The following is a 25,665-nucleotide window of genomic DNA, read 5'->3' as shown; positions in this document are numbered from 1 at the left end:
TTGGATCTTAGAACCTTTGAAGAACTGTAATTTGTTTTACAAAAGATCAGAAGATGTTAAAAAGATGACAATATTTATGTAAGCAACATCAAAAACCTCAGGGTGGTTTTTCCTTAGAGGGAGAAGTTAGTGGTCTGTCAGTTGAGACTGGGGAGAACACACTGAAGCTTGTCTAGATGCTCCATTTTATGATGTAATCAAGCACAAGTAGCTTCAACATGAACTGGTCATGCCCAAATTTTGCTGAAATTATGTGCTGTTCAGGAACTTTGTCAAACCTATTCATGAATATAGGGATTTGTCAAACCAAGTGTGCTGGCTGGCTGGTTTAATGACCATTCTAGAATTTCATAACATTGGAACTTATTCAGGCTAAGATTATAAAAGTAATTAAATTATATGTTTGGATTGTGTGCAGATTGCTTACGGGAACTGGGAAGCAATTTCCTCTTGCTCCTCACGAGGTGCTCAGACCAGAAATGTAGAAACTGAGAAACAATGAGAAACAATGTAGAAGCAACTGAGAAAGGCAGTTTTGAGCCAAAAGCTTGTCTGTTTCTTCTTTAGGTGTTTGCAGCTCAGCAACTCTCTTGGGAGGAAGAAATAGCCTTATTCAGGAATCCAGGGCAGCATTTCTCAGTTGTGAGAAATGAACTTGTAAAAATTCGTAGAAATCTAAATAAATGTATATAACAATAATGATATAAAATATAAAGTACAGTATGGCACACAAGCCCTTCCCAGATCTAGTCGCGAATTCCCACTCAAAGGATAACGATCCTAGCCGGCGCCCATCAACGAAAAAGAATAGACAGGACAAGGCTCATCAAGCTGACAGGGACAGGCTCGGTGCCCATCAACGGAAAAGAATAGACAGGACATGAATCATCAAGCTAACAAGGAGAGGCTCCGACGAGATACTCATCACCGGACCTGAACACCCCGCCTTGCAGGCTACCGTTGGGGGAAGCCATCAGGTAGACAAAAAGAAAAAAAATCCAGCCGAGATATCCATCAGCTCCAACCCGGATCCAACCATCCCATCCAGATGGCCTGAACCACAATGAAATCAAGAAACACCCAGAACTTCTTTACATATGAGGAGACTCGGTCCGGATGTCCATTTGACTCTATTCTCCAACGCCAGGAAATCAATTCATACGACAATCAAGGACCGTTGGTGAATGGTGCCTGCCTGGAATTTGGCCTCAAGGCTAAAAATCCCTATAAAAACCCCGGACAGTCTACCCTCCTTCGTGGATTTGGGAACACCTATACCTTTGGGTATAGACCCCTGTCCACCCAGCGCTGCGCTGTTTGTTTTATTGTGGTTTTTCCTCATTGTTTATTTTTTATAGAAATTGTTTTATAATAAATTGTTTTTATTTAACCCAAATCTGCCTTTGCATTTATAACATCAGTTTAGGAGATATTTATGTTATTTCAAAGATTTTGATCCTGCAGAAGGAAACTTTATTCTTTTTCCTTAATTTTTCTTTACTTTTTTCCCTGATTTTTTTCTTTCATGGAAAAGATGGGATTTTCCCTGGGTAGCCTGTTCACAGCCCTGGCTACAGCAGAATGCACTGGGCACTCTTTTAATCTTTCTCCACCTCAGTTGTAGTCAGAGCACTAAACTAGATGAATAAATCAGCTTGCCTGATGTGTCAAATCCTGTGTTCCTAATGGCTCATTAAACAATTTCTAGCTGCCAGAATCAAGCAGCTTCCAAAACAGATTGATTCTGCAAAAAGAAGTTATAGTACAGTGTGTCAGGTTGGGATTTTCCTTCTTTTTTTCTTCTCTCTGGCTGATTTCCATTTTTATTTGATGCTTTCAGATGCTGTGTGCATAGGGGTTTTTTTGTTGTTCTTTTTGCTTTAAGTATTTTCTCATGTAGTAATTATCTTGTTTCAGAGTCTGAACATACATCATAAATACAGATTATCATCTGTGTATTGCTGTTTACCTATTTTTAAAGTTTGAAAGCTGTTTGACTGTTTAATCTTTAACTATTTATTTACCTCAGTAGTTGTTCTTTAGCTGATTCTTAGCAAAAATGCTCTGCTAATGGTTTTGACATACTTGCTTGAAAAGTACCAGTGAGTGGAGTCCCACCCATTCTCTCTCTTCTTCCTTATTTGCACTGAATGTAGGCCCTTGGTTTCGGCTTTAAAATTATTTGCTCTTGTTTTTTTTATTGCTAGATGTGCCTCAACTCCTCTTCTTTAACCAAAATGAATAATTGAAACTTTATTCATTATTTGCTTTCAAAGATTTTTATACCCCTTTCCTGAAAGCCATTTACCCATACATATTTCTTATCATTACTGTTATAAATGCAAAGGCAGATTTGGGTTAAATAAAAACAATTTATTATAAAACAATTTCTATAAAAAAATAAACAATGAGGAAAAACCACAATAAAACAAACAGCGCAGCGCTGGGTGGACAGGGGTCTATACCCAGAGGTATAGGTGTTCCCAAATCCACGAAGGAGGGTAGACTGTCCGGGGTTTTTATAGGGATTTTTAGCCTTGAGGCCAAATTCCAGGCAGGCACCATTCATCAACAGTCCTTGATTGTCGTATGAATTGATTTCCTGGCGTTGGAGAATAGAGTCAAATGGACATCCGGACCGAGTCTCCTCATATGTAAAGAAGTTCTGGGTGTTTCTTGATTTCATTGTGGTTCAGGCCATCTGGATGGGATGGTTGGATCCGGGTTGGAGCTGATGGATATCTCGGCTGGATTTTTCCTTTTGTCTACCTGATGGCTTCCCCCAACGGTAGCCTGCAAGGCGGGGTGTTCAGGTCCGGTGATGGGTATCTCGTCGGAGCCTCTCCTTGTTGGCTTGATGATTCGTGTCCTGTCTATTCTTTCCCGTTGATGGGCACCGAGCCTGTCCCTGTCAGCTTGATGAGCCTTGTCCTGTCTATTCTTTTTCGTTGATGGGCGCCGGCTAGGATCGTTATCCTTTGAGTGGGAATTCGTGGCTAGATCTGGGAAGGGCTTGTGTGCCATACTGTACTTTATATTTTATATCATATAAATTTATTTAGATTTCTACGAATTTTTACAAGTTCATTTCTCACATTACGCTTTATTTTCTTACTTCTTATGGAATCACAGATTAAATTATAAATACCACAGTCAAATATAAAGATATTTAAGCTGGTTGCTTAGATGAGCCTCGACCTGTATCTGGCTCTCACCAGTATTTTCTGAGACCCCCTGACTGGAGAAAGAGCTGAGCATCCTCCAAGACCTGCAAAGCTCAACTTCCCTGTTTTTTAAAAAGCATTTGTCAGACAGAACTCAGATGAACTGCAAATTGTTATGAATAGTCATTATATAAAAATATTATGAGAGTGCTTATTTTAAAATGTCCAACTTGGTGACCTTTTATGATGGCCATTAGGACTGGTGAATAATATGCCATCCCTATTTGTTTATTCTTCAAGGTCTCTGGGATGCATTTTGTATGAGATGTGCTGTATGAACCATGCATTTGCAGGACAGAATTTTTTGTCTGTTGTGTTAAAAATTGTGGAAGGTGAAACACCTTCTCTCCCTGATAGATATCCAAGCAAACTGAATGCTGTGCTATGCAGGTATGTTATTTTCTTGTTTAGCAGATTTTTCACTAAGTTTGGACAATTGCTTAATTGCTACTTTTGGTTTTTAATGTTTCAGCATGTTAAATAAGAATCCTTCATTGAGACCAGCAGCAGCAGAGATCCTAAAATCCCCTTATATTGATGAACAACTGAAAGTATGTAAGAAAAAGCAGTAGCTGTACATTTGCCATTTGAGTATGTATTTTGCAAAAGCAAAATGGAGGCAGGGAAATCATGTTGAGAAAAATACTTTGATAGCTGTTGATGGGAGCATTTATCTAGGGGATTTTCAGAGTTATAGTACAAATATGATTGAGGAATGAAGCCCTCATCACTTGATATCCTGAATGTATCCCCTCTTTAATGTTATGAGCAATAAGTAAAACGGGCATCTATGCATAACAAATGTAGATCATTTGGCCCTGGGTACATATATCTCTGAACTGTTCTGGTTCATCATAGTTTTAATGAAAACCAATGCCTTTTGCTCTTTTTCCCAGGCTTCAGTGCCTGTATTATTTGGCTTTCTGAGAAGCTGGGGAGGGAAACTCCTCGGACAGTTTTTATATCAGGATGGTATTGGGTAATAGCTGAAGATTCTGGATAACTTTATCATCAAATCTTGATACCCATTCTGTTTTATTTTCTTACAGAAAACACAGTACAAGTTCACAAACATTACTGTGAAAGACAAGGCACTTAACTGGCAGAAAGAAACTGCTCCCATTTTTGGTGCTGTGTAAGTATTTTTAACAGTTTTATGGGCAGTAGTATATGAAATTACTGTGTTGCCAAACAATCTCATAGTGCTTCATGTTTAGACAAACCTATTCCCCTGAAATACAACAGAGCAACCACATTAGGGAGATGCATAATTAAGATTTAGGGAGTAAAAAAAGATTTGCAGATGAAATATTCTTATTTTGTGACTGTGTAAATTGCACATGCATGTGAAGGATATGTTTATGTTAATTTAGTACCAACTGGTAAATAAATCATGACCTTTGTCTTTAAATTTTGGAGGTTTAAGCTGTCATTTTAGATAGGTCATCATCATTTATAGTGCTGCTGTTTTGGTAGTTACTAAAAATTAAATAAATTAAATGTGGAAGCTATATTTCCTAAATTACACCAAACTAAAAGCATATACACTTAAACTAATACTCATCTAATACCTCCATAGGATGCTGTTATTTTTGTCTTGTAACTACAGCGAGAAATCAAGAGTAGCAATGTTTCTTGGTGCTTATATCAGCAGTATCTTCACACATGATCTCTCTCTTAGGCACTGAATATATATTGAATTAATTGCATTAAATTACAATGCTGCAATGTTTAAAGCAAATTCCAACATGGACATTTTAATTTTGCCTTTGTAAATTAGCTCTGCAGTTTCATGGGCAGCTCACCCTCCCCTTTGCACCTCATCCCTGAGTTTTCTGTACAGGTTTTGTTCTGAGAGCTAGTAAGAGCAAAACTGGAAGTTTTTGATCCTGTGAGGAAGCAATGAACATCCCTGTTTCTTGTTTCCTCTAAATAACTGTCAAGATTTTAACAGCTCTCTGAAATTTATTTTGAATTATTAGGTTACAGCAATGAAGATTAAAACAATCCAGAACTGGCAGTGCCTTTGAGGCTATAGGACTTTCACCTTTGGTTTTTTGTGATCTCTGCTCTTGTACAGGACCCACAGTTTTGCAGCTGTGATCACTTTGCAGATGCTGGTGTTTCTGCAGTTTGCAAGCCTCCCTTCAGGAGAGGTGACCACCTTCAGCTTTTCCAAACAAAATGTAGTTTGCTGTCAGTGGTAGGAAGAAAGCAGAGTACAGACAGTTGAATTCAGCATAGCAAAACATTTAATACATCATTTTATCCTGTTTAACTGCTGTCAGTGTATCTGTAGGCTCTCATCTTCACAAATTGTGTTTTGGGTTTCTACTCTTCACTTCTGTCCTTAGTGTCTCTTGTTGACAGATGAGTCTGTCTTTTTGTGAGACCAAAATTTTCCAATTTTGTATGAATAGGTACCTCTAGTATAAATAGTTCAATGGACTTTGCAGGCCTTGATGTAAAATGAAACAATAAATATATATATTCAAGTTAATTCAATTTACTTTGAGAGGATTGCTTCCTTTTCAAATTAAATATAGTTAACTACAGAGATAGTCCTTAGAGACATTCTGTAGATAGTTTTGGGACACTGAAATATTTCCCAGATATTATGCCAAGTCTATCTGAAATATATGCAGTAATTTTAATGCTTGTTGAAACATAGAGTATGAAAATCCTCAAGAAACTTTTAATTCTTGCCATTTTCTTGTGGGCACAAATTTTCAGATTATCTATATGCACGAAAACCATTGTATCAGCTTTGGGGAAGCAGGATTGTTACTTGCAAAATATACATCCAGACTTCAAATATCCTCATGCTTCTAGATGAGACTGATAAAACCACTTTGTATTTTTTGTAAAATACATACTGTATTGTTTACCTGATCCATTGTCATTAGCTTGAACGCATTGAGTCTCATCACCTTCCAAATGGAAGAGTCATTTTCTGACAGAGGTAGCATGTGGGAAGGATCTGTAAGTATACCTTTTCAAAGTCAAGTTTGTAGTCTCTAAGAGGAAGAGCAAGTTGTTCTAACTACAAACATCGTGCTCTTATACTATTGTTAGAAGGAAATAGAAAGTCTGCTACTCTGCAGAGGTCCAGAGTTCCTGTAAATTGAGAAGCAATGAATGGCAATTTATCTTGAGGTTTTAAAATTCAGGACGTCAATTAGAGAAAAAATCCTAGGAGAAGTTTTACTTCATCCTCACTTGTGTTACAGTGTGATTATTTCGGCCCAGTGTTTGGAATATGCAAGAAGTCATAATCTTATAATGACTCTCATTGTGCTTATGACATTAGCTGCCTGTATTGTCACTGGTAAGCAAAATACCAAATAATTCCTGCTATCCCAGATCTAAACAGGTAGGTAAAATGAACTAAAAATACCTGAAAAATGACAGAGAGCAGAAAAGGTAAGGAGAAAAAGAATAAACATAGTGAATTTCCTGCATCTGCTGTCTTGCAGCAATACTCTAGTCCCAGTGACTGTACAAATAGCTTCTTGCTATGGTGTTCTCCTCAAGCATTGCTACTTTATATTGATGTTTGCTTTTTCTCACCAGGAATTCTTTTTGCCATGCAAAGCAAAAAGGTTGAGTCTAATTTCTTCTAGTAAAGGCCTCTGATAGCTTATTTTAATCTATTCCCATTCAAGTCATAAATTTTAAATATTTAAGTAAGTATAAGGCTGTACAAGTTCAGTTTCAACTTGAAGGAAAAATTGCTTTTTTCCCCATGAGATTCTTTTAATTTGAATTAGAGTTTTTTACAGGAGAAAAGAAATATGTCTACATTATTCATACTTGAAGAGTTAGTTCCATTCTTATGAATAATTGAACTCTTCTTGTCTTTGTCCTTAATCTTTCATATTTCACACTAATACTCATATCTTTGCACTATTTGAAAAACATAATGAATCTTCTCTGCTCATTTATTAAAATTCAAAATGATAGTCCAGGAGTGTTACAATTTGTACAGTTACAAACCTGGCCTCTTAGATTATCAAAAGTGAATTTATCTCATAAGAGTAAAAACAGTAATTTGAAATGAATACTTGGTATTATAAATACATTGTATAATAAATATGTAATGTGTAAGTGAAAGGAGACTGCCAAGGCATTTCAAACTAGGGTTTAATTTTTGTTTTAATTACTGTAGGATGTGAGATAAAAATCTGAGATTAGTATCCTTTTTCTCATAAAGGACTAATATTGCTTTCTTTAGTTCATAAATACAGCTTAAATACATAAGTCAATAATTTATGCTCAGGTTTCAGAGATGGTCTATGAAGACCATTTTAGCTGTGAAATCTTATTTTTGATTAGGACCAGAAATTCAAGAGGACATCATGATAATTATATCTGTCATTAAGGACACATAAATATTCTCTTTTGTTCTAGACAGTTTGTAACAATCAATGTAAAATGTACAAGTGGTTTTATGGCTCTCATTTAAAGACTGCCTTTGTACTTGGAATATGTCCAATAATGAAGCCCGACAGGGTAAATATTTCACTGTGCTTCAATATTTATTCTTTTAAGGAGATGAATCTACCTATTTCCATCCCCACCTGAAATGATTCACCTTTTTCACAAATCGAAGTTTAAATATTTCAATTTAAAGAAGCATTTGCTTTCCAAACGAAGGTCTATTTAGTCTGCTTTAGTTCCAGAGACTTTCTAATTATTCCATTTGAAATGTCAGTGTGTTTCAATATCCAGTCAAAATACTGAATATTTACATTTTTATATAAAGTTGGGTTTCCTTGCATTCAATTTCAGACAGAAGAAAGTTCATTTGCAAACTCTGCAGGAACTTTCTGAAGTACAGAAAATGACACCGCGGGAACGAATGCGGTTGAGGAAGTTAAATACTGCAGATGAGAAAGCAAAGAAGTTGAAGTAAGTTGTGCCTTAACCATGCAATTTTTCCCACCCAACAGTCTAATTGGAGAGTTAGAATTGTCAAGGTAGAAATAAAAACAATATGGGTCTTCAGCTACTCAAAGTCAATGAGAATTTTGGATGACAATAATCACACAAATTATTTCTGTAGGAAAAAAATTAGAATTTTAGCCCAAAACTGGTGCTTTGAGTACCAAAGTTCTGGTTAAATAAGTATATGAGAGATTTTCAGGTGTGTTACAATAGGAGACATTTTTTTAATGACTGTTTATGTTAAGAATTGCCCTGTCTGAGGAGCTGGACATTTAGTTACAATCCAGTACTTGTCAATTGTTTTGGCCTCAGAGGTTTTCCAATAAAAGTTAATAGCTGAAGGATAAATAGTCTTGTCAAAGGATCAAAGAGGGGTAATGGTTGTATTGTAAAGGATTTATGATTTATGGGCTTTTTTATTAAGTGAGACATAATAAAATATTTTGGAAGAGAGTAAGTACAGTTTCTGATGGAATATGAGAAACAACTGGAAGGATTTGTTTGGGGTTTTTAAATAAAAACCAGAATATATGGTTTTGATGACATATTTGAAGCAAGTAACTAAAACCTTCATGTCCTTTTGGAAAATAGGTCTGAAGAGTACTTGTGCCTGACTGGCATTTGCTACATAAATTGATTCTAATTTTAAAACATCCTCTCCTTGAACTGATATAGAAAGTATTAACATTTCTTCTGCATGGTGCCTTCAGTAATATGGTAGGCCAATTCTTGAACTAATATGAAATTTGTAAATAGGAACAGAAACTGTCTCTTTCACGTTTTAAAAATGAATGGAGAAAGATTAAGAAATCAATTAGTAATAAATTAATTATTAGGAAATAATACTAATTGCTGGATAGTTCTAGTTTGGTTTTCATTTTCATTGCTTTCTTCCATTTTGATGTTTTCTGATGAGATTTTCACATTTTTTCTTTCCCCCAAAACCAAAATGAAATATATTTGTTTTGCAATATGAAGGGAAGATTAATATTCAGACCTTGTTTTCAGGCATGAGTTTTTAAAATGGATCAACACTGAGCTCTAGATCTTTGTCAGTTGACTCTGGCTGAAAATGTTGGAAACAATGCAAAAATTATACCTTCTCAGACTGGAGATCTAGTTCCAGCAGTGAAAATCTAGAGATGGGTGGGAAGGGAATATATTAATGGAAGCTGGGAAAACTTCTTAATGTAGCACCTGTCTGAAGTGGTTCCACACAGAAAAGCATGGTTATCAATTGTCCTCTAGGGGAAGAGTTTGTAGCACACAAATGTCCCATGCCTGTCTGAAGCTCAAAGGTCTCTGCACTACGTGGTGGAACAAAGCCCAAACTATTTAAGACCATTGGAAGAACTAGAAGAGACTGGGACTAATAATTTACTATTTCCTAATTATGTTATGCAAGTTGTGAAAATAAAATATAATAGCACTCGGAGGTAAGGTCTGAAAACTCTTTTTGCATTCATTAAAACCTGAGTAGATACCATGAATATTTGACAACATGAAAATCTCAGCACAGAATTTGTTTTTCCATGTCTGCTTTTAGAAGATCCCTTTGTGCATGCTCTGATATCATGTTCTAAATACAAGTGTTCTGTATTTACAGGCAGCTGGCAGAAGAAAAATATCAAGAAAATATCAAAAGAAGGCAAGAATTCAGGTCCCGTAATTTTCAGCAGCTGAATGTCAATGTCCTACATGTAAGTATGGGCTATTGTTTTGGAGGTCTCATTTATGTGCACCCAGTGTATAACACTTTTCTGTTTCCCACATGGCTTCTTTAGCACTAGAGGCACAGGCCTGTTCTGAGACTCGTAGCTGGGAAGTGCATCAAAATCTGGACTGCTTTGCTGAACCTGTTGATCTGTGATGAGACAAAGTACATTCAGTTATTCACATATGGTTCAACAAGCTCTCTATTCATTGCACAGTTTTATTTCTTTAAGTTACCCTTTCTTAATTTACCCTTAAATCTAAATCTGCTCTCTGAAATGTTTTTACTGGCTATATGACATCAGAGTTCAAAATACATTTATTTTCAAGATGTTTAGACTTGTAATCCTTTAAACATTTTAATTTGGCATGGCTGTGGGTTATTTTCATTTGGTTAAGCATATTAACACTTCACCTGGCTTTCTAGTAAGAATGAAGCCTTGGAATGACTCCCAGAATAAGTTGTCCTTTGCTTTTAAGCTATCTGCAACAGAAAATGAGCGAGTTCAATTCTAGCACCACATCCTATTGTAGAAAGAGAAGGGTCAGTTTGGAATAGTTGATTAATGCATCACAGAAATATATTTTTTTTCGCTTTGTATTTTATCTTTTCTTTTGTATGTCCTCTGGTTTCCGTTTTCCATTGTGTCTAGAGTAAAAAATATATTAAACCTGCTTCTTATGGCTGAGTCACTACTGATCATTTACAAAAATGTTAGGATTTTATTTTAACATTTGCCTAATACAAGTCCCAGGAATTGTGTAGCTCAACCACTGTGTTGTGATCCTGCTGAAAGCTCTGTTCTGTTTCTCCATGCTGCCTCATCATTTGACTAAGGAATCTGATGAGCAGACTTCAAAACATCTCATTCATTCTCAGCCAGCCACTACGGGGAACTTTGTGTCCACAGGACATGATGAACCAAGAGGGAATGGGACAAGTGAAATCAGCGTGTCTGAGCTTACAGACCATGGTAAGAATTCAAAGTCTGATGTTAAAGTGAAAATTCCTATCAAGAAAGAAAGAAAGATTTGTCCCTTGTAGTTCTTATGCAGTGGGGAAACTGGTTTAAAAAGTGGTCAGATTTGTAAAGTTGTCAAAAAATGGTGAAGAGAGAAGGAAATTAATTTGGGTGAATGTATGTACAGCAGATGTATAGCAAGGTTACGTGGCAGGAGGTCTGTGTTCCCAAAGTTTGAGTGACCTGTGAGCAGAGATAGAGATGAATGTACGTCCTCCAAATGAGACGCTGAATTAGAACAAAGTAGCTTAAAGTTTCCACATATGAAATGACTGGCATTAGAAAAGCTTTTTCTAACTTACTTCTCCAGTGAAAAAGGGAGTACAAGAATTCAAAGTGTTTGCACCTTTGGTACACTTTGATGTCATTTTCTTTAACAATAAGAGAAGCAGATGGAAACTCTTTAAACTCTGCTTATCTATATTGTCCACAAATACTTAGTTATTGTCTAAAGAATATTAAGTACTATATAACATGTATTTTTCTGTTACAGACAAAAAAATAGTCAAGCTTTTTGAAAAGGGTCAGACTGTGGAAATCATATGTTTAATGAGGAGAATATTTTAAAGATCACATTTATGTGTTTTTGTCTACAATGTTCTGGAGTGGTGTCTTACTCTTAAATATTTAAAAATCATTGTGTGAGCACTTACTATGGTGAAAGATTTTTAATCAGATTAGAATCTTGCAAATATGCATCAATATACTTTGAAGTAGGAAGACTACTTTTCTCTAATAGCACTGCCTTTTAGTGTTGGTTTATGTACATCTATGAAAGTATAGGTCATTAAATTAAAGGCATCAGAATAAGTTCACTTGTGTTTGGGTTTTTTTTCTAATTGCAAATGGCACTCTTTTCTTTCAATGTACCCTCATTTGTGTCTATGTGGTTGGCTTGCTGTTTCACAGTATGAGGAGAGATGACCTGTGTAGGAGAGAACCCAGCTGCTAGAAGTACATCCTGGGGGGAGGGCAGGGAAACATGCAAAGGGAGGACTGAGAGAAAGCAGTGAACGTGGGTGGGAGATGGACTGGGAGAAGCATACAAAGACTCCTAAACAGAAACAGAACAACATGTTTGGAAGGAAAGAAACAGATTTTTCTGCCTTTAGAGGTTGTTAAGCTGTTAAACTATAATGACAGGAATGAGATGCATTTATATCTGTGCTGCAAAAGCTGGGTCAGTCCATTGTACAAAACTGAATGCATGTTTAATTGCTTGTGCCAGAGTCTCTGACGGAGGAGTGGTGGGTTCATGACAAAAAAGAGTTATGGATAGGCAAGAGAAATTACACGGTTTCTCTTCTTTGCTTTGTGAATACCTTGTTATTCCTGAAGCTGATGTCAAAGCTTGTTCTTACTCTATTCAGTATTCAGTCTCTTCTTTTCTTTAAGCATTTCGGTGCAACCATGCATATCCTACATGTCTAATTATTAAGTTATTAATTGCACCTTTGTATTTGAAAATGAAAAAACTGTTCCAGCGATTGATTTTCCAACAGAATTTTGTTCTTGATCAATGGCTATACAATAATAAAAGAAAAAAACTTGAAGCAAGGCTATAAAATGGTTTTAGCAAGTTGTCTTTCATGTTAATTAATCTTGCTGACCCTTACTGTGTTAACAGAAGAAGTTAGCATGTGAAAACCAGGCTAAGAAGCTCCCTTGTACAACTAATAACTAAAAACTGTTTAGGAGGGAGAGAAAAGGGCAGACCTAAAAAAATCCTCTCAAGAAAAGCTGGTGAGGAATAGCTAGGGATAGTACCCCAGACCCCACAGGTATGGAGGAAAGGTCAGAGTATCTGTGGCTTGTAGCCTGCAGTCCTTATAAAATTTGCAGCTGAAGAGAAGATCAGGGATTGGAGTATTGAAAGATCAAGCTATTAAAGGATTAAGGAAAGGAATAGAGAATAAAACACCTTGTACTCCTCTTTCAGTGAAAATTATCTAAACCATTATGAATCATAGTTGTATGTCATTGCAGAAGGTGTCAAATACAAAGCTTAGCTTTAGTAAGTTGTTTTGAATACTGTGGCATCTTGAGTCAGATTTAGTAGTGGTAGTTACACTTAACTGAAAGTTGGGAAAAACAAGGCAGTGTAGTTAGATAAACAAAACCCACTATGGCAGTTTGGGGTTTTGGACTTCACAGTGGACAAGTTTTAGCAATGACAACAGCATTAAACTACTATAGACTTCCCTGGGGAGTTTAAACTTCTCTCCATGTTTGTTTTATGTAATCAGCAATGATATTCTGAACCTTTTTTTATTCTAATTAGTAGCCTTGTACACTTGAGAGACATTTGAAAGAGTTCTTTGAAATCATCTGTAGCTGAACAATTTGTTAGTTTCCAGACAGGTTTATTTTCTGGAATATGAAAGATGTGAGTGGACCCTGTGGTTTTGATGTGCAGATGAACTCACTGAACTACAGAAAAGCTTCCTCAAGACTGTTTACAGCTGGTACAAGTTCTTGAGAACTTAAAGAAATTATCTGATTCTTATTCCTAAAGAGAAATGCTTCAGGCAATGTAAATACTGTTTTTTTAGCATTTTAAAATGCTTTGCCTAGTAGCTTAAGTACTTCTCCTGTGTATAAACCTCGACATATCACTTCTATATTGTCCATATGTTTTAACACTGGTCATTTTTAGCATACCTGGGCCTTCCATCCTTATTCTTTCCTTAAGATGCTTCCTAGCTCTTACCTCAGAATTTATAATAGATTATTTTGGTTTTAATGCCCTAAGTTTTGAACTCACAGCTATGTTCTTTGGGTTTCCTCATTTTCCATTATTCCATTTTTCAGGGTCATCTAGTGCTTATTCTTATATTATCCTGGTTCTGGGACTTGGTCTCTCCAGCTGACACGCTTATTAGAACAAAGGATTCTTTTGGTTTGCCTGTTACTTTTCACTGCACTGCAGATTTTCAGAGAGTTGGTCAGGGTAGCATTACTTGCAATAATAAAGATTTTAATTTTATTTTATTTTATTTTATTTTATTTTATTTTATTTTATTTTATTTTATTTTATTTTCTATTTTATTTTATTTTCTATTTTATTTTATTTTATTTTCTATTTTATTTATAATTTTAATTTATTTTATTATTTTTTATTATTTTATTTTTTCTATTTCTCTGAAGTTGCCATAGTAAGTTTCTGAACAGTTTTGCATCTTTTTTGCATCTTTTTGCATCATACTATCTAAAGTAAACAAATTTTCTTCTTTTATGTAAAGAGACAGACAATGGAGTGGCTAAGAAAGAGCTAGAAAAAAATTACTTCTATGATTATTGTTAGCCATATTAAGTAACTGAAGTATGTTGATTGTATCATTGGAAGAATAAATGTTCTTATTGTATTGTTTCAGCTAGTTAGACCTCTAACGTGTTCCTTAGAATACTAAACCTTTGTAAATAGAAGAAAATTAAAAGTATTTTTGCTCATTTGCAAATCTTTTATGTAATAGCTTTAATCTGCATTAAGTTTTTAGATTGGTTAATTGGAAACAAAAATTACATTTTGCTAATGAGATACTTATGAAAAGAGATTTTATAGTTATGTTTAATATTAGTTGAAAAATGTTGATATCTCTGTCTTATGTGTTTCCAGGAATTTATGGAATTGTCATCATACAAATAATTTAACTTTATGGCTGATGGAGCAGTTCAGAATATATTGTACTACTAGGAACAGTTTTGAGTTACTGTAGATATCTTTGTGTCTCTTCCATCTTCAGTTTCTCCAAGTACAAGCAAGAGACAAAAAAGCTGAAATTAGATTTCTGTAGAGAAAAACACAGACACAGAAACACTGAGCCACTGTCAGTGCTAAATTCAAATATTCGTGTGTTGAACATATATTATATATATATATATACATATATATATACATATCATTTGTTTTCAATGAGCAGCATAAAATGGAATAGCTAATAATTAGCATTAGGAATAGCTAATGATTAATAACAGAATTCTCTTCATGTTTTGATTTGGATGTTTTGTTTTCTGCTTCATTTCATAAAGTTCATTTTATTGATTAATTATTTCTAAATGTTAAAAAGCATATTTTCCAGTCATGACAATGACACAGGAATGAGCAATGCAAGATGTGTCAGGATAAACTTTTACCTATATTTCCTGTTCTTGCTGAGGGTTACCTACAAAATAAATTATTCATCTTCTCATGTTATCATCAAAAAGAAAAGCCACGTAGCAATAAATTGCTTAACATCACGCACAGCCCCCTGTCTCTTGACCAGTTTTTTATAGAAGCTATCTCCATTTGGACTAGGATAGATAGGCCAATGTACATTTTTCTGGAGATTACTGCATTTTCAGCACATCTTTCATTTGTGGGTTTGTGAAAATACTGGTGAGGCAAATTACATTGTAGTGCTGGCAATCAGAGGTCAGTTCATCTAACAGAAAAAAAAACCCAAGCTGTGATAAAGAGCTCTGCATGTTAAACTGCTCATTTCCATTAATGATAATGAGTGCAGATGGAATAAAATCATCCATTTTATAAAACATAAGCAAAAAACTATCAACAAGATAATAGGACCATGCATGACCTACAACCCAGCCTTGTTTTTATGGATGAATACAATCAGTGTCTTCCTCTGCCAGTTACAGCAAGGCAGTTCCAGCTGGGCAGGTTCATTACATGCTTAATGTTTAATGATGTGGCCTCCTAAAAAGCTACTGGAACCATCACAAAAATAATGCACTGCTTCCTAATATAGCATTATAATTCACCTTCATCTTCTAGTTTACCTGACTGTGCTTGTTTTTTCTCATTCAGAAAGAATAACCAGAGAAGTAGATACCCCCTTTTCCAGAGAACTGGATATTGACATTTTAGGATGCAGAAAGTCGTCTTTGCCCTAGATTTTCCCCTGATAGACCACCTCAGCTTTTCTGTGTGTGCTACTACACGCTGGGCTAGATAATGGCAGATCTCTCAATGCATCACATCAATTATTTGATTTGCAGGTAGTTTCACTTTGGTTGCAATGTCTTCTAATGAAGCCAGATTTTACAGCATATTTCCTCTCAATTCTTTGTACAACTTAATTCCTTTTGACTTGCCTAAGTTTGCAGAGACATTGAATAAATTAGGAAACACTACTTATGGGGACTTACTGTAAAGAATCCAGGGAAATCAGTATCAGACCATGCACTGTACCTACCTATGTGGGAAAGTAGTGTGAAATATCAGAAATTTCTGAGTTTACTAGATAGGAAATCGTCTAGGTAGAGGAGCTCAATTTTGCAGCTAAAAATAGCATGAAGAGCAAGGCATTATCCTGTTCTACAACAGTAATAGTTAAAGGTTCAGGGTTTCTGATTCAAATTCTACAGTAGAGCTTGCCTTGAAATTTGCTACAGAATTATAAGATGTATCTAAAAGTGCTTCTAGATAGTTCAATGCAATTGCAGATGCAACAAATCTACCATTTCCTTACCATCATTTTTGATCCTTCTGATTTGGATCAGTGTTTACAGTTGAAAGATAAACTGGATACAAAGCTATCTTCACTACCAAAGGCCCAGACCTTTTACAGGAACCATAAGGAGTGTTAAATTCAACAAGCCACACTCTAACAGGCATGAAAACTTAAAGCCATGCACTGACATTCATGGCTATAATTGCCACTTTTTATTTGTATCAATTTCACAGCTCATGAGACATGGTAAACAAGGATGGAGAGGATTTATTTTTTTAAAAAAGGTATTCAGGAAATGATGTATGTATCTATATTTTTAAGGGCTTGTCCTCATTGTACCACTTCATTGCCTGAAATGAAAGAAAGCCGAAGCAAAACAACACTGGACATAAGGGGCACTAATAAAATATTATATCCTGCATTTTTGGATTGCCAGCTGGGACTTTTGTTGTGTTCACATCCATTTTTGTAAGACACCCAGCTCTGTATAAACTGCTACTGCAGTTAATAGACATATTTTTGTGTGGGAAGGGGTCAAGTTAAAAGAAGAGAATAGCTTCAGTATTTAACTGTGGTGTTCAAATTCTTTGTACAGAAAAAAAAATGTAACAAATTAAAGCCGTATGAATAAAGGGACATATTATATTATCTCTCTGATCTGTATTGTATTGCTTTTTATTTCTGTATCCTGCAAAGCTTATAACTTGTTAAATTCCTTAGCTTAATATCTTGCAAAACATTACACCTGGCAAATCCCTGATTTCATTACAGTTTCAAAATAGTTAAGTATGTTACAGTAATTGTGTACATTATTTCTATGTCTTCATGGCTAATTTTAAGTTATAGATATATTGCTTTGACTTTCAAGTGGGCCCTCAAATAGGAAATGTTCACTCATAAAATACTGTGCTTCTTTCATAGCCTGTTATTTTTACAAGCTGTGTTGAAGGATTTTCACAGTAGTTTTTTAAGTCTTGGAGGGTTAAAAACCTGTAACATTTCTGAGCAGATCTTCCAGCATCTATGCACACACCCCTTTGTTTTGGTGCCTGTAAAATGGTACTTATTCATACTCATGAGTAAATGAGTAACTCTAAAAGATAACCATACGAGTGATCATACTGCTCAAAGGCTTTAAGGAATAATGAAGTCTTGTTTTGTTTTTCAGTCTGGCAAGTCAGAGCAGAATAGTACTTACAATAAGTGACATTAAGCACCTTTCTGCATTATTCTTGTTACATTATCCTTTGTAACCAGGAAATCTTAGTTAAGAGGACAGCATTGCTGTGAGTTCTGCTCACAGACCATTGGTCTCCTCTTTCTTGTGGTTACCCTGCTTTCCACGATCATAAGGCTTATTCCCTGACTTGCTGCAATGATAGCGTGGGATGCTTGTGGAGAGAAATGCACTGGTTTAGTTCTGGCATTTGCAGTTACCAGTCCTACACTTGTCCTTGGAACATGGGGTGACAAACTCCTGAGACTCTTGCAGGATCTGAGGGTGTAGCGTGCTCCTCTGACCTCCTCATCTGTCTCTTGTTTTCATTGCTCGGTTTCACACTGAGCCCAACTTGTCCCAGATTCAAATAAAGGAATACTAAATCTGTTATTTTCTAGCAAAATCAAGATTTAATGAAGTTTTAGCCAGAAAGTGGAAAATTAATGGTTTGTTTTTTTATCATTGCCAAAGCATTATTACTCTTGTTTAAAGAGTTCTTCCCTAGAAGTGTTGCCTTTGGAGAGCAGGAGTTGAACCCTAGCCATAAGCTCCTTAGGAAAACTTTTCCAAATCTATCTACTCTTCAACATGCCAAGCTACTAAAATCTTTTCACAGATTCACAAAAATTAATTTCTTACAAGAAGTCTTGTTCTTGCAGATTCATAGAGGGAAGCTTGCAGAATAAAGTCTTTACACAGCAATTATGTAAAAAAACCCAACCACTTCCAAAGTGTGGGGAGAGCAAATTATGTTACTGTATAGCTCCTACTTTTTTTCCCTTATCTGTTTTTCAGACTGGTTTATTTTGGCATTGATAAAGAGAGTCTGCTCCAAAATTCACCTTGGTCAATGACTACAGTTCAAATTATTCTGTGCTAGTCTTTTTTAAAAATGGCACAGGAATTCCCTTCACTCCTTCCAAAGCATTATGTTAAAAAACATTTATGAAACACTCTGTGAATTTAGGAAGCAATTAGAAGCAAATGCACTGAGATTGTATAAGTAAAAAAATACTGCATACTGGATTCTATAGCAGATACTTCCAGATAATTTAATTGTTTTAAATCTTCCTTAGAAAAATGCTAGTTTTTATTCCAAGCTGTCCTACCTACAGAACAACATAGCTTTACACTGCACCTTAGACTCAAGGTTAAACTGATGTAAATAAAGATGCACTAGGCTTTTGCTTGCAAACAAATCATCAGTGAACAGGATGGTGTTGAAAAAATTTTGAAAGGATTCCCAGTCCAGCCCCACTTGCAGTTTTATGGGTTACTTATCAAACTAGAGGGCATTTCTCAGGAGCTGAAACAGATTATATGGTGATGCAAGAAGCTGGAGGCAGTTCCAAGTGAGGCAGAATTTGCTCTGAAAGAAGCTGTAAATGCTGAATTAGATTGTATATTCTATCAGTTTAGCTTTCACTGCTTGTGACTGTCAGACAACTGCATGGAGTGAATTAGGTGACAGTGGTGAAGGTCTTGGTTGAATTCTTCTGCTTTATTTTCTGCTTCACAGAGCAAAGTGTGCCCCTGTGATCTTGCAAATATGTGCTTTTGCAAGTGAATTTCACCTAGGTGTTTAAGTGCTCAATACCTTTTTGCTCGGTTGCAATTATTTGCTTCTTTTTCTTACTTGTTCAACATATAATTTATATTATTGATTATATCCAAATTAAATGCATTTTGCATCTTTGCTACATCCAGACTCTTCTGTGCACAACTGCTTACACCAAGTTTGGATATGAGCCATTCCTATTTGTTTTCTTCTCTTTCTGTAAATTCTGGTTGTGAAAATGCCCCCAATTTTAGTCTTAAAAATGGCATTCTTGGACCAAATCTCAGGGAGAAGGAATCAAGTCTCTTAAGGGGCAGATTTTGTGTTAACATGCGGACTTTTTGCTGTCCAACACTGTTGGCAGACTGAAAGGAAAAGTGTCAGGAGGTTGGTATCTGCCAGATTCAGGAGGAAATCTGAGGTTTTATTTAAAAGTATTGACTGATAAAAAAAAGTTTAAAATAACTCAGGGAGTAAGATAGTTTTAAGTTGATGTCATTAGGTCACTTTTCCTTCCGTTTACATCTCTTGGTCTGTTCCTGCTGGAAGCAGTGCATAGAGTAGGGCAACTTTTACAATTATAAGGACAATTACACATAAATGAAATGGCTTCCAAAACTCACTAAATGCTCCCTCATTGACTAAATTACTATGTTGTTCTTTCTTTTTATTCACCCATCATTACTAAAAAGATTTTGGAATATTTGGAAGATTTTTAGATTTGCTGAACTTTAAACCATGTTTGAAAGTCAGCATGGCTTTTTCTTCATCATCACTGCCTACCAGAGCTCCCATTTCTGTATACGTGACTAGGAAATCAGAAGAAAAAACAACAAATTATTCAGAAAACTAGGGAAAAATGTGATTAAAGTCTTCCTTCTTGGTGTCCATTTTTGTTAACCACTCCTTTTAAGAACTTCTTTTTTCCTCTCATGCGTTGTCTATGTACTTACTGATAAAATATCATGAGGTGGAATATTTAGGGAAAAAAAAAAAAGATGTCCTCCAAATAAAATATTTCTCTTAGAAATTTAATTTTGGTTTAAAAAAGGTAATTTTTCCTTGGATAAACACTTTGAAACTTGCTACTTTCTTTCTAACATCCCCTGAGGCCACTCTGATTTACACCCTCTGCATCTCTTTTTCTAGCCATTTCACAATAGGTAGTTCTTTGCCCAGTGACACCCATAAAATAATTGAAACTTTTTACTTTTTTTGAAATGCTAAGAGGAGAATTATAAAATATTAATGTTTAAATTTGGTTATATTTCTAGTTCTCATTTAGAAGAACTCATTTTACTTTATGTCTAAGCTGCACATGGCTGTGTCAGAAGATGATTCATTTAAGAACTTCGTAGTCCTGTTGTGCTTCTCCAAAACGATTTTCATGGGCACAAAATTCCTGTGCATCACCTAGTTAATTTCTTAAATGTATGTTCTGAGAGTCTGTTTCAGCCTAATTTAGAAGAGATGGACAAAAGATTCCACTGTCTTTCTGAACAACAATCCTTCAGAGCTTGAAAATGCATATATCATCTATACCTGACCATAGGATGGTGATTCTCTTTGACTGAAACTTCTAAACTTGAAGGGTTTTGTCTTGCACAGGGGAAAAAACCAAAACAAACACCTCAAATCCCCAAACCAGTCTGAGCTTAGATCATAATAAAGAAGTTTTTTTTATTTTTTTCTAATCATATGTATATGAGCTGCAGAGTGGCACAGAACCCTTAATATCCTTGTGGCACCAGCTCCTCTTGCCAGTTTCTAAGTTTCTACTTAGCTTGTTTAGTATGTATGTTAAATATGTGCGCACACACAAATAGATCTGGGGTGATTCTGAACTGTTTTTGAGGAATCAAATAGCCACAGCATTATAAAATAATTTAGGATGGAAGGAACCTCTGGCAGCCTAGTCCAATCCCTTGCTCAAAGCTGTTCTTTTCAGATCAGGTTATTCAGTGGTGTCTGATCAAATTTTGATCATCTCCAAGGGTTGATTGAGCTCTTGCAGCTTCTTTAAGCCCTGTTCCAGTATTTGATCACACTCTTTTTCTTTCTTATTCATAATGTCAAATTGGAATTTAGGATGTTTCAGATGTTTGTTGTCTCTTGTCCTATCACCATTCACCATCTTCCTTTTATCCTCTGATCAGATGGTCACAGACAGCAGCAAGGTTTCCCCTTTGCCTCCCTTCTCAGGGCTGAAGGGACCCTGCTCTCACAGCACCCAGGTGCTCCATTGCTGTGCCCAGCCTGGTGTCATTGTGGCATCTGCTCCAGTAACACCTGCTCGTACAGGATCAAACTGGTATTTGCTGATGCATTTCTACAGAAAAGAAAGGATCAGAGGCACCTTTGTGTTACTGACAGGGTCCTGCCAGTGGGCTGTCTTGTGGCCCAGTGCAGCACAGGGGCAGAAGGCAGAGGAATGATTTTCCCTGCTCTTGCCTCAGTGCCCAGTATGGCTCATGTACAAAGCCTTGCAAGAGGGGCAGTACAAGTGTCTTTGTCCTGGCCTTGTCTCTCAGTTTGCTGAGCTCTCTGTGTCAGTCTGTGGTAGTAGAGATGTGGAAACACTGCTTTCTGGTGTCCTGGATCATGACACCATCTTAGGAGTCCATTTCGACATATGTACATATGACAGTACATGTCAGAGCAGTTGAGTGATTTGCACCTCACTTTCCTATGTGTGGTACTGTGCAGACTGAGGAGTGTAGCAACATGAAATTGGTAGGCATGTGGCAGCCTTATGGTAGGAATGTGGCAGCTGAGAAAAATCTACCTTTTTCCAGAGATGCAATGAAGCCTTTCGATCAAAAAACTACAATAGTCCTTAAGAGCCAAGTGTGACTCTGTTGCTGTGAATACAAATGGTGAAAATTTACATATGTTACACCATTCTGTTTTCTTTTTTACTCTTACTTTTTTAAAAAAAAAAAAAAAAATTATTATTGAAATTGGCCTTTCTTATTCTCTTCTGCATGCTCTGGAATGTAAGAATGCCGCATCAATGCAACAATGACAAGTATGACTCTGAGGCACAAGAAAATTAAACATATTTATCAAAGTATTTTCATCTCTTTGAAGAAAATTGTTGTTGCTGAGTTACCATGCTACCTGAAACAAGCTTTTGGTGGATTTAAGCAAAATATTACAAGTATCACATTCCTACGTTTTCTGTTTAGCTTGTCTTCTTGGGAAATAACCATGCTTTTATGATTTTTTTAGATAATGGGTTTTTACCCTTCATTCCACTATTAGCATCAAGTTACTGTATAGAAAGAGATCTAAAGAGGAAGGTTTTTATTCAAAGCTTGTTTTCTTTTGAATATCTTAATAGCAAGTATCAAGTGTCTTGATGCTGTGCCTAAACCATCTAGCAATACCAAAGCAACAGCTGAGTTTGTTCTGAATTCAGTGCTTTGTAAGCAAATAAAAGCTGTTGTGACTGGCCTTGGTGCAATACACACAGCTGGATAAAGCACAAAGTGCTTTCAGAGACCAGCTGAGAGATATGGGGGTGTGAGGGGGCAGAAGCAGCTGTACAGACCCTTCCTTGTGCTCCCTGTGGAGAATATAAGTGTGTTGTATCAGAGATGTTTAGCTGGATGCCAGTCCAGCTGTCAAAACAGAAGCAGGGTCCCCTGGGTTCTGCAGCAGGAGTTTTGTTTCCTCTTTCAACATGATAGACTTGGCATTGCCCTCACTAGCACCACTTCTTTACCCAAGTACCGCCCAGGCACAAATAGGCGTAATATCTATTTTATTTATCAGAACAAAGGACAGGGTCAAGGTCCTGTCACTGCTAGGCTTTGCAGAGGTCAAACAGCCAAGCCCAAAGACCAACATTTTTATTAAAAATACTTCTCTGAAAGAGAACCAAACCAAAGAATTTTCTTCTGTGCTACATTACTAAGAGTGCAACTTCACTGGTGATGTTCAGGAATGGGGGCAGTAACCAGCCTTTTGTCACCTGGTTTGTGGAAACTGGAGGTGTATATGAAATCACATGGAATTATGAGAAAACTCAGGTAGAAAAATATTCTAGAGGATGGACTGCAGACATGGAAATGGAAGCCTGTGGGGCCTGAACTCCCCTGATAGTGCCTGCCCTGAGCTGAAAATACCAACTCGCTCAAGCTATCAGTGCTTGGACTTTACTAGGCAAACACAGGTACAGCTTGCCATGTTGATTTATGGTATCTGCTGTGCCAAATCCACCTTATCTATTCTTGAAATTCATATGATCCTGGGTCTCAGCTCAATAAGCTGTTCTGTACTCAGATAATTCTGCAACGAACCAGAGATGTTTTGTGCATCTGTAATACATGGAGGACTGGGAGCTGGCTCTGCTATGGTAAGACTCAAAGAATTGTTATATGGAAACAGTTTAAATAAATGTGTAAGTGCTTTGAAGGCTCCTTCTTTAAAGATGCTAGTCATAAAACCAAAAAGTTTTAAGAACTTTTCTTATGTACATGCCAAATTCCCCTGCACTGGACATGCTGTCTTCTCTCAGAAATGCCACTTGGAATTGGTTTCTGAACTGGGGCCAGTAAACTTGATGGAACATCTCTAGCATCTGAACTAGCATTTCAAATTGTATTACAAAGCTCAGATTAACTGGCTGTCTATGAACAGCTGTCAAACCAATTTCACAAATGGTGAGCTGAATAACTCCAACAAGGATGCAAAAGCTGGCATGGAAGTGGAATACAGCCACTGCCAGCCTCTCTGCGTAGTTCAGGAGCATCACCAGTTTTGTATGGTCATGGGCTGCTCACAAAGTATAGAGCTTACAACAGCCAGAGCAGACATTTTAAAGTTACAATTATGAATAAAAAGACTGATTTTGATGCCTGGTTTGGTTGGAAATGGGGAGCCTTGCATTTGTTAGTACAGCAGTAAACAAATGCAGAATGTGGGAGGAGAAGATGACTCAGAAAACAGCGGCATAGTCTGATGTTTGTATTACAACATAATAAATGGGCTGTTTTTTATGTATTTGAATGCACATAGACAGAATGCAGATGGACCTAATAAAATTATCCTAATCACTGGGATGACAGCCTCTCTGCAAGAAAGAAAAAATGATCACCTCACATGGAAAAGGAGATGTATCTTAATTTTGTAGTGTTCTTTCCACATAGAAAAGATGATATTTCAGATTCCCTTTTTAATGAAGTGCTGGACTTTTCTGTCAAATGACACTTTGCAGAACTCAAGCAATTAAATAAATGCTTTCTTTGTGAGAAGACATTTTTGGGTTGAGGGTGTTCTTCTGGAAACTCAGATATAGATTAGTTGTTTGTTTTTTCACACTAAGAGAGGTGAAAAATAGAAACAGGAAGGATTAGGATTAGGAATTATCACAGTGAAGCATGGGGCTTTTATACAGCTTTCATTAATATCTTAAAGCAGAAACCTGAGTGAAAATGTGTCAGCATTTTGGAGCTAAATCAGGTTTATAAAGAAAGGAGGTATTTTTGAAATTACTTTGGAGACGATAGCAGACCTTAAATCTCAACAGGAGATCTTAACCATCTAATGCTGCAGATAGCTACACTATTTTTCCTGAGTTCTCTTTCTTTCACCTTAAAGATTAGAATTATTGTTCCTGCCCAAATTCAAATGTCTTTTAATGGATTTTAATTGCATTCCCATTTGAATCCTTTTGAGTTTTTATCCATGTGAAACAGTTAAAAAATTGATTAATAATTTTTATGTCTTATTGTTTGTATTTAATATATTTCAATGCAGTATTATTTAAGATAGTTCTTACTTCTCTAAAGGGACAGACTTAATTGAGAAGAGTGGTTGAAATTAGCATTAGCTACAGTTATGACAATGACAGTGATGATTTATGATAGCTGAACATTAAATACTTTTTGTCTTCAACTAACATTTCTTGTAGTAATATCCCCCTGAAGGAGATGCAATCAGACTTCAAACTGTTTCACTAATTCTTTCGTACAGAGTCTGGGATGCTAAAGGATTTCACCCAGTGCAGAGTGTCTGGAGTGTCTTTCAAGCTATGATGAATGTGTTGAGTTTTAATACCAATTATTCTACTTCATGGGCTCATTTGCTATATTAATATTTTACTCACTGCTATTGCTAAAACTTGTGAAAATAATAAATTGAGAGAGCATGACACCAAAGTATGCATAGCTTGACTTTATACTAGTTTCTTTTATTGTATTATAGTTTTGCTTCAAGAAAGTCTTAAAAATATATAGATTTAATTTCTCATATCTTCTAAACCTGTACCTGATGTATATTATTTTCTATTTTAGTTGTATTCACCACAAGTTATATGTGTTAAAGAAAATAAAACTGCGTTATAATTTCAGCTCACAAAAGCTGGATTCAATTCAATATTGGCTTTGCTTTGAGTAAATGATCCCATAAGGTCACTTCCAGCCTGATTTATTGTACAGTTTAGAGATTTCAGTGCCATGTCAATATAGATCCCTTAAGTTCATTAATTCACATATGATGAGGATTTGCCCTTTGCCAGGGCAGC

General features: G+C 36.1%; 1 protein-coding gene across 3 annotated transcripts in view; it reads left to right on the top strand.

The window, feature by feature from the left end:
• The window catches only part of NEK11 (NIMA related kinase 11), an 83,823-nt gene that overhangs the window by 31,695 nt on the left and 26,463 nt on the right, over positions 1 to 25,665 (top strand). Inside the window, exons 7-12 of one of the 3 annotated variants that reach the window (XM_088055369.1) lie at positions 3,465 to 3,614; positions 3,697 to 3,775; positions 4,274 to 4,359; positions 8,016 to 8,135; positions 9,778 to 9,871; positions 10,765 to 10,858. In XM_088055369.1, coding sequence (XP_087911495.1) covers positions 3,465 to 3,614; positions 3,697 to 3,775; positions 4,274 to 4,359; positions 8,016 to 8,135; positions 9,778 to 9,871; positions 10,765 to 10,858 — 623 coding nt within the window. Of the gene's footprint in view, positions 1 to 3,464; positions 3,615 to 3,696; positions 3,776 to 4,273; positions 4,360 to 8,015; positions 8,136 to 9,777; positions 9,872 to 10,722; positions 10,859 to 25,665 lie in introns of all 3 variants that reach the window. The other 2 variants (XM_005519155.3, XM_088055376.1) reach the window with 2 other exon arrangements.

This window comes from Pseudopodoces humilis, chromosome 1 (genome assembly GCF_049639895.1).
Source record: "Pseudopodoces humilis isolate 2021_Gansu_Grassland_sample_001 chromosome 1, ASM4963989v1, whole genome shotgun sequence".
NCBI lineage: Eukaryota > Metazoa > Chordata > Aves > Passeriformes > Paridae > Pseudopodoces > Pseudopodoces humilis.
Note: the sequence above shows the minus strand (reverse complement) of the source record. Positions and strands in the feature narration are given on the sequence as shown.